Source organism: Leptopilina boulardi, unplaced genomic scaffold, assembly GCF_019393585.1.
Source record: "Leptopilina boulardi isolate dan_hultmark-lab unplaced genomic scaffold, ZJU_Lbou_2.1 LbouV2_204, whole genome shotgun sequence".
NCBI classification, from domain to species: Eukaryota; Metazoa; Arthropoda; class Insecta; order Hymenoptera; family Figitidae; genus Leptopilina; species Leptopilina boulardi.
The window spans coordinates 632,596-642,569 of NW_026137757.1; the positions used below are offsets into that span (position 1 = coordinate 632,596).

A 9,974-nucleotide genomic window follows, 5' to 3' on the forward strand; every position below is an offset into this window, starting at 1 on the left:
AAATAATAAGTTTGATGATTTAAAGAAAAAGTGACAGTAAAGATTAAGATAAATAATAATGATTTGTTATTAAAATTTTCAACATATTTTACATCAATAAAGTTAATAATAATAAATAAACTAATTTTAGTTATCATTAGCTAACAAATTTATATAAAAAAAAAAATAAAACGCTTCAATTATAATGAAACTAAGTCTAACATATTGAAATATATTAACATAAAATTTTTAAATTAATAAACAATTATAAATAAAGCAAAAATAAAGGCTTCGAGTTGAGCCTTGAGTATCAGGCAAGCATGAGAATGGGGGAAGGTACTCGTTGCGCGGAGGAGTGGCAAGGCCCACGCCTCCCGCTAGCCTCCCGCGCGCTGGGTCCCACGCCTTCCTTCTCATGCCAAGCGACGGCCGAGTAGCTAGACTCGCCATCTTGTCGCACCGTGTATGGCTGTCATAGCGTACTCGCGGAACCTACCTCCGTGCGCATTCTAGTTCCCTAACACTAAAAACGAATGTTTCGCGTTGGATTCATCGATTTAATCGATAGATCGATGGACCCAACACCTAATAATATTATTCAAAATTCTATATGCCTAAAACTATATATTGAAAATTATAAATAGTGAAATTATTAATACAGCAATTCTGTATGTATGTATATATCTTTGTATATGTGAGTATGCATGTATTTCTACGCATACAACTATCTACGATTAAAAAATTTTTATATATTAATAATCAAATTGTTAGCATTATTATTAAATTAATTACTTTAATTATTAAAAAAAAAATTTATTTTAGATAGATTTAAAATTCAAAAACTTATCATTTATTAAAATTTTATTAAACAATATATCAAAAGATTAAAAAATATAAGGGATAGAATAGAAAGACAAGGACGGTGAAATAAAATTTCAAAATTTTTATAAAAATGAAAAAATTTTATTAAAACATTCACTCATTCACACTACAAAGTAAATTCACCCACACACACATACACACATTCAAAAAAAAATATTTTTTAATTAAATTAAAAATAAACTTAAATATAACGCACACACACACACTCACTCAATTGCTCTACAATACACACAAAAAAAGGGTTATTCTTATAAAAATTATCATAACGCACTCAAAATCTAAAATATTGTATTAATTAAATTTAAAATAATCTTAAATATAATTGTTTACGAATACACACACATTATAAAAAACACGTTTCACACACAAGGCTAATTTTAATGGATCTTCCTCTGGTTCTGGAATCATAGGATGTGGCTCAGCAGATGGGCTAGGACAAGGTTCCAATTTTGGGCCAGATTGTGGCTGCCAAGAGGATTCTGTCCATGGTTGCCAAAGTTGGTCGGGCTGAGATTGTCGAGACGGGCCTGGCTGAGGTTGCCAAGATGGGCCGGTTTGTGGCTGGAAAGAAGGGCCAGGTTGTGGATCGATTGTTTCCATAGCTCCTTCCTGTAGCCATACCATGGCCCTGGTCCCTCTCCCTTGTCTATAACATAAAAGGAAAAATAGTAAACAAAACATATTATAATTAAAAATATCAAAAAAACAAAAAAACAAACAAAATATATATATATATATATATATAAGTAATAATATAAAATGAAGAATGAGCTTACCAACTTCCATGGAAACTCGCGCCCTTTTGGCCGGAGGAAGAGGAATTTCGCATTCGCCACAAAAACAGCCTATGGGACGAGCTGGTCGACTAAAAAAAAAATATATATATATATAAGAGAGAAAAGATTAAATGCCATAATAACATTGACAAAAAAAAATACTCACAATAAGGAATTAAACATCGATGTCATTGTCCCAGAGTTTTCCTTTATTTCCTCCTTTAATCCTCTCAACTGCCTCAATCTGACCTTCTTGTCAATTGTTGTGTCCCTTATAACCCCTTTTTTGGGTCGACCTGGCCGCGCCATCTCCTCCAAAAACTCCATTTCCTCCACGGAGTAGTAAACGGACGCCGCAAGGCCCTGCAGCGTCAGGAAAAAGTTCACTAAATTTGACTTGCATTCCTTTCCGGGCACTAAAAGAAAATAAAAGGGGAGAAATAAATTAAAAGAACTATTATGACAAAATGTATCACATTAATTAACACAACACTACTTAAGAAGTCACTCACTTTTGTTGGACGACGACTGATTTTCCATGATAATTGCGTGCAAACTGACAAGATCTTCTTACCTCCTGCATCTTAAAGGGATGAAAAGTGCTGATCTAAACAATTATGATACACGCACACAACAAACAAGAGGTCATTAACTGTACCACGAAAGAAGAAATTCATACCTACCTCAAGAAGATAGCCATAACACTTTGAATGCACAAACACGCATCACAACATTGTAGATTCATTTTGATGTCATTTCACCATTCTTGTCATCATAATAGCTACTACAGATAAGCTCAAGGGATATCAATGTCACAATGAATGTAGGTCAGTAAGCGTAAGGACTATTAAAAGATAGTCTCAATTTCAAAAATTCCAGTCTTATAATCATGTATCTGCGACAACTGGAATTAATTTCATCGGGACGATGAAAAATCTAAGGGGGGGAGACTGTTACATCCCGGTAACAATTTTCCTTAATTTTCCTTAAAATTATCATTAAAATAAGACATTTTATATAATTCTATGATAATTTTACAATACTTAAACTATATGTCTTATTTTAATGTATTTATTTATGTATATATTGATAGGATAGAGTGTGGAAACGAAATCGATCTCAAAAGAGATATGACATTCGTTTTCACCATAAAAGTTCAGAAAGTTGAAAAGCTAAAAATAGGATATATGTAAGCAAAATGTGAAGCAAGTTCGAGCTTGTTTGTTTATACGCGTGAAAAATGTGAAGGTTGTGAAGATCCAAGTGTAATATGATCTTCAAAAGCCCATTGTCAGCAAATAAAAGAGAGAATTCAGAAAGAAGAAGATTCAATGTCATACATGCGATGTAGATCATTACCATATAAGGAAAGTGATTCTATTTATAGATCACCCCTTCCTCAATAATATGACAATTCTCCCACTAATTAGCATAATCGACTAGTATATAAACAAGAGCTTTTTCCATAAAGCTTGTCAAAAGTTCCGGTGCAATCTCTAACATCGTAGAGCGACCCTTCAGTTTACTTTCGCCCTAATTATTGTATTCTTTCCTGATAGCCAATAGGTGCAAGTTAACTTGACTTTTCACTTAGAACATAGTTCTTTCCTGATAGCCAATAGGTGCAAGAGAAGCAAATTAACACTTAGAATCAATAATTTAATAGAAATAACTGTCGTATTTATAACTAAAAATACTAAAGAAATCCTGCATTATCTCGTTTTCTAAATTTGTCAATTTAGTATATGTTGCTTCTCTTACACCTGCTATATAATTCATTCCTGTCAAAGGTGCGAGTGACGAGAAATAACAATAAAGAATATTGCAATTCTTTAAATAGTTATAAAACAATTTAAGTCGTTAAAGTTACACAAGTGCAACCAAAACGAACTATTTCAAGTCAAATCAAAACCAATTTATAACGACTAAGCTATAATCATCGATTTATCCGACTTCATTGCTAAAAGTAAGTAAACGAATTGTAAACTTGTATCATTATTGTTTAATCATTACTATATAATTATTATTAAATCAATAAATGTTATAAAAGGGAATATTTGACTTGTTATTGTAACGCAAAACCCGTAGTTTTGACAAGTGACCACGATCCTACATGAAAATAAATATCAGGCTTTACCAACCTGATTAATCAGCCTTATTACCTTCAAGTAAATAAAATTCATTTTTATTTAAAAACCACGCCTAGTTCGGAACGTAACACCCGCATTGATCAGGTTTTGGACAGTGAAAGTGGGACATATGTTCCCAAAAGGGTTTATGACACTTATCAATATGTCCCCATTATAAATGTTTTATCTACAGTTTTATCGAATAAAGAAATTAAGGATGCCATTTTAGCTGAAAAACCTTCAGAGGAAGGAATTTTAAGTTCTTTTATTGATGGTGAAACTTTCAAGCAGCATCCATTTTTTCAAAAATATAAACACGCTTTGCGAATTAAACTATATAATGATGACTTAGACATAGTAAATGTCGTAGGATCAAAAACAGGACCACATAAACTCGGTGTATGGTACTACACTATAGACAATATCCCTGAACATCTCAATTCACGACTTGGTAGCAAACACGTGTTGTGCGTCTATTACGCACTTGACGCGAAGAAATATGGTCACAACCGTATTTTGGAAAGATTTTTAGAGGACTTGAAAAACTTAAAAAGTGACGAAGGAGTAAAAATCGATTTAAATGGTGAAGGATTCATTCTGCGAGCTAGCATTTGTAATCTTTGCGCGGATACGTTGGCAGCTCATGACGTAAGTGGACTTCTTGGTCCCGCAGCAAATCTATTTTGCAGAGAATGTTTAATACATAGGAGAGATTTATTAGCAGGAAATTTAGAACCAGTACAAGAAAGAACGCAATACGTTTTTAACCATCACCTCCACTTGCTTATGAATGCTGGACCTACAATTAATGCTATCCGCAACGTTCAAACTGAGACTGGAGTTCAAGGCGATTGTCCGCTGAATCATTCTAAATTTTTCCACATTTCGAGAAATAAAACTTTTGATATCATGCACGACATTCTTCTTGGAGTAGGACCCATGATCTTAAAGCTTATTTTGTTTTATTTCATTTTCGTTCGCAATCGATTTACCGTTCAATGTTTTAACAACTTGATAGCATCATTTAATTATGGAATAATGGAGAAAAAGAATAAACCATCAGCCAACTTCAACGAGGCTTCAATTCGAAACGTGAACGAAAACAATTTAAATCAAACGGCTATGCAAATGTGGTGTCTCCTGCGCGTTTTTCCTTTCCTAATAGCTGGTCATGTTCAGGATGAAGAAGACAGAAACCACATGAACTTGATTCTCATTCTTTTACGAATTATGGAAATTATCTTCGCCCCAAAATTGTCAAAAAGCTTAATGCCGTATCTTCGAGCATTAATTACAGATTTAGTTAGTCTGTTTAAAGAATTATTTCCAGAGAAAAACATTATAAATAAGATGCATCATATGAAGCATTATATGGATTGTATCGAATTCTCTGGTCCTCTTTTAAAGCAATGGTGCATGGGTTTTGAGCGAAAACACGGTCCAATGAAACAACGAGCTCAGGTCGTAAACAATTTTAAAAACGCCCCTAAAACTCTTATTAAAATATGCCAGAGTGCTCAAAGTGCTATGTGGGGAGCTGGAGATTTAAAGCTTCACAGTATCAAAAGTCAAGGAGGTAAAAATACTCGAGTTGAGTTAACATTAAGTAATCAAGAATTGAGAAATCTTGGATATTCCGACAATGATATTGTCTTTAAAACCAAATGCGTAAAAGAAAATGGTGCAAAGTATGCGCTCGGATTATTTGTCTGCCTGTATGCGAAAGGAGGCACAGATATCAATCTTCCGATATTTGGAAAAATTTCAGAGATTATTATTGTACAGGAATCGAAAGTGTTTCTTAAAGTTGTCATATATTCAACATCGCATTTAGATCAGGAAGTTAATGCTTATTCTATTGAAATCGATGAAAATAACTGTACCACAAAATTTATTTGCACAACACAACTTGCGCATTACCGGTGCTTCTCTGCGTGGACAAAATCTACCTCTCAAGAGCAATTCATCAGCTTTCGTCATATTCTTCTTTAAATGTTTACATAAATGAAGTTCTATATTTCCTACAAATAAAAAAGGAATACGAAGGTTAAAATCTTTTGCTTCACAGTAAAATTGAAAATAAAATTTTTTTACTTCTAATGGTAAACTTCAATAATTGTTTTCAAAAATTATTTATTTCAGATGAAGGGATTGATGGTGCAGTCTTCTTTACCTTAACGGATTTGGATTTAAAAGAGATGGGTTTAAAGATTGGACCCAAAAGAAAGCTCCTAAATTTAATACTTAGTAAAGGAACAAAAGTTTAATGCATAAATATAATTGATCATAATTACAATATTTAGTATTAAATATATAAATATTTTATTGTATTTTCATTATGTTGTTCTGCAGGAATTGGAGGTTGATAAAGAGACTGGAATTCTTAAAATCGTTGGTGGTTCTACTGAAGCAAGTAGAGAAAATGTGAATGAAAATCCATCCGAACGCTCTCAACCTAATAATATTCATTTAGGCGTTCCAAATGACCGCATTACCTCTGCGTCCTCATCATCGTCGCAATACCCAGTAGGTTCTTGATGGAATATTTAATTCATTTTTTGTTTTATTTTTTGGAACACATAAACATGTTTCTGAATTTGTGTCAAATTCTAAACTTTCTCAGGCCTTAAAGTCAGTGAGAGACATTTTAGTACACAATGTTCAAGGAGAAGAACTCGTTATAAAACTCGACAATAATAATTTCACGGAAAAAGATAGACTACCATTCGTAAGGATATTAGTCGCCGAACTAATTAATGTTTACGATACACAGTAAGTTCAGTTTGATAAATTGAATTTTAATGTAATATATGACAAAGTTTTACAATAATTTCACAAATTATTTTAACTTTTATTTACTTAAATGCGAACACTTTTTGATAAATGGTAATTTTTATTGTCACTTTAGTTATCCACCAGAGGAAGCAAAGTGGGCTTTAGCAAAGGCTATTGTGACTGAATTTCCTAAATTGAGAGACAGTAACAGTGAACATGGATGTGTAAGTAATTTCTTGTTTTACTGACAAGTTTTTAATTTAAATATATAAATAGTAATAATATAAATTATGAAAGAAAAAAATTATGAGCTTATGAATTACTTTTTTTAAGGACAGAAATATTTATTTTTTAGGAACATTATTATGATTTGCAAACAAGAACTGGTTTCATAGAAACCAGATTGATAAACTCGAGGACAATGCTGCCAAAAAATAAAAAAAAATACAAAAAGTATACAACTCAAACTGACACAGAGACATGGGATAAGAGTCCACTTTTATGTGAAGAAGATTTGAAAACAAAGGTTTGTTTTAATGAGAAAAGAATTTTATTAGTGCATGTTAAATAATATTTTTGCTTATATTCAATCGAATTAAAATGTAGCTGAATTTTAATCAATTTTTATATCTCAATAATTAAAATTTTCAATCATTTCTATTTTAGTGATATTAGATTTGAAAGTCGCTATTGCAAAATTCTATTCATTGAAATACTTCCAATAAATATGTTATTGAATATATTCAATAATTTGTTTAGTAATAATTTTTACTATATTTTAGTCTTATATTTTTGACATTTTTAAATTTTTTCTCTTTTTTAATAAAAAAAAGATACTGTGATCTTTGTTATATTGACAAATTTTTCTTGTATTGAATACGCAGATATCAGCAATGAAGCATACTTTTCCACGCGGAGAACTCGAAAAAAAAAGATTGTGGATTGGCTAGCGGAAACATTTTGTAATAGGAGACTTTGGATTAATGAGAAAAGTCCTTCTGTAAATGAAATAGTTGAAACATATCCTCGACTCCTCGATTTTGATGGCTATATGGTAAGTTAAAAACTAAAAAAATACAATTTGTCATCTAATTTTAAAATACATGATTTCTAATTATCGTTAATGTAAAAAAGATTGAATTAGAGTATCAACAGATGAGAAAATCACATGGAGAAAACTTGGACAGTGAAAAATTTTTAGGTGAATTTCCCACCCGTTTTGCTCCTTTGATAAATGCGTATTGTGAAAAGAACGAGAATAAACTGTACTCACAAATGTCAAGTTTGATAGAAGATGGTAAATATTTGTCATAATTATTTTCATTAAAAATTTATACTAATAATGTTTATTGAAAACATACATGTTTTATGTTACAGAAAATTTAAGAGCTTTACTTCTGTTGCCTGAAATTTTACCAAATTCAAATTTTGTAACAGGAAAAAGATCGACGAAACCGAAGCAAACGAAAAAAACTTCTTCAGGAATTAAACGAAAGGTAGTTTGTCAAATTAGAAAGAATATAAAGCACTTGTCATTTTGTTATGTATAACTTGCTAGCTAAAATATTAGACTGCTTCGTTTTAGAAATTTACCCTTAATTTTTAGTATGTTGTTTTAGAATATTTATTTGAAAACAAGGTAATAAAAGATTATTTTAAAAAAACATAGAAAGTCCATTTGAAGTAGTAGGTTATAATTATTAATCATAATCAATTTTTAAACGTTTAGAAAATATTGTACTTCAGAAAAACTATTAGACTTTTTAAAAATAAAATATAATTTTCCCCTCAATATTCGAACTTATATTTTTTTTATTTTAATTTTTGATTTTCAGATTTCAGCACTAGAAAATACAGACGAAGAATGCACTATAAGTAAAAAGGCAAAAAGTGGTGTACCAAATTCCGATCTTATTCTTTTACTAAAAGTAAAATATAATACATATTTACTCGCCAAATAACAATTTTAAAAAATGCCTATAATTTTATAATTTGATAATATAATCATCTATTTCAGGAAGGATCTAACGTCTCAATGGAAATAGAGGACATAAGAAAAAAGTCAAAAAATAGTGTTCAGCCCTACATTATTTGTGTTCTTGGTCAAAAAATAAGTTCTTTCTTTATTCAAGCTGATGGGCATATTGTGCAGTTGGAGAAACAAGCAAATGGAATTAACGCGTTTGACCTTTTGTTTAAATTCCACTTCGTATTTAATCTGCAATTTGCAAACTCCCTTAAATTCTTTTATAATTTTATGGAGTATTATATTTATAAAACTGCGCCAGTTGCATTAAGCTCAGTTCGAAGTTTAATGATATCTGTTGAAGCTGATCAATAAGATTCATCTTTCCGCCTGTTCCAAAAATTTGATATTTTTACGATTTCAGAAATTATTTTAAAATAATGTTGTTCAGTACATATTTGCTAGTTAAAAGTTTGATAATTTTATAAAAAGAATGTTGTGTTCAGTAGTCGTTGCTACTTAAAAGTTTAACATACGATATATCTATTGAAAGCGTGTAATCAATAAGATAATTTCAGTTTTATTTAATGTTCTAAATAAATGTTATTTCCAGATAATAATTAGTTATTTTATTTTTATTATTATATTAAAAATTTTTTACTAATGAATTAGTTATTTTCTACTATTTCATTAGTAACTATTTCGCATTTAAAGGTTACTAATTTATTAGTAAAATTCTACTAATTTTTTTAGTTAGGCATTTCCACTAATTAAATTAATAATATTCTACTATTCTTTAGTGGCTCACTTTTCCCTAATTCAATTAGTAGATTTCTACTATCAATTAGTTATATTCTACTAATTCAAATTTAGAGAGCGTCTTCCAGAAATTATTCTGTACCAGAGAAAGCAACTATAGTAATTTGAAATTTAGGAATTGAACATTTTAATTAAATAATATACTAACAAACAGTCGCAACATGAAAGCGGCGTGTGATCTTAGTTGTCGTAAAAAATGTTCTGAAAATTTGTGAAAAAAAGAAAATAAAGAGTGTCAAAAAGACACTGAAAGACAAGAAATCCAAAATCAATTCTGGCAAATTCCTACCAGAAATGGAAAATGGGACTTTACAGCACTGAATCTGAACTAACTGAACTATCACTTAACATTGAAAATAATAATAAAAAAATATAAACTATTAAAAAATTCGATTATTGGCAATCTTTTTGGAACTCAGTAAAAGACAAAAACATATCTTTGACGTTTCGAACAAAACGAAGAATCGCTGAAATGTTTTACATAAAAAAAGAACAAGAAAAATGTATAAACAAAATGACAGATTTAGAAAATTTAGATTCCTCGTACAATAAATTAATTAAGTTATTATAAAAAATTTTTTCTGTAAAATTTAAAATTAGTATATGTCGGTATCTCACGTTTGATTTTATGTATCATTACGCCAAGTT

The 9,974-nt window shown here is 30.4% G+C and overlaps 1 protein-coding gene across 1 annotated transcript; it reads right to left on the reverse strand.

Moving 5' to 3' along the window:
- Positions 1–1,265: 1,265 nt before the first annotated feature.
- Positions 1,266–2,202, reverse strand: LOC127278506 (uncharacterized). The gene is made up of 3 exons (XM_051300240.1): positions 1,804–2,202; positions 1,638–1,726; positions 1,266–1,507 (listed from the first exon to the last, which is right to left on the reverse strand). The coding sequence occupies exons 1-3, from the start codon at positions 1,962–1,964 to the stop codon at positions 1,266–1,268; spliced, it is 492 nt and encodes a 163-aa protein (XP_051156197.1). The 5' UTR covers positions 1,965–2,202.
- Positions 2,203–9,974: the final 7,772 nt, after the last annotated feature.

Excerpts from the sequence above, each read along its gene's own strand:
- LOC127278506 (XM_051300240.1), bottom strand. The coding sequence starts at position 1,964 with ATGGAGTTTTTGGAGGAGATGGCGCGGCCAGGTCGACCCAAAAAAGGG. Across the intron at positions 1,727-1,803 it reads TCGATGTTTAATTCCTTATT|TCGACCAGCTCGTCCCATAG; the intron begins GTGAGTATTTTT and ends TTTTTTTTTTAG. Across the intron at positions 1,508-1,637 it reads GCGAGTTTCCATGGAAGTTG|ACAAGGGAGAGGGACCAGGG; the intron begins GTAAGCTCATTC and ends TTTATGTTATAG.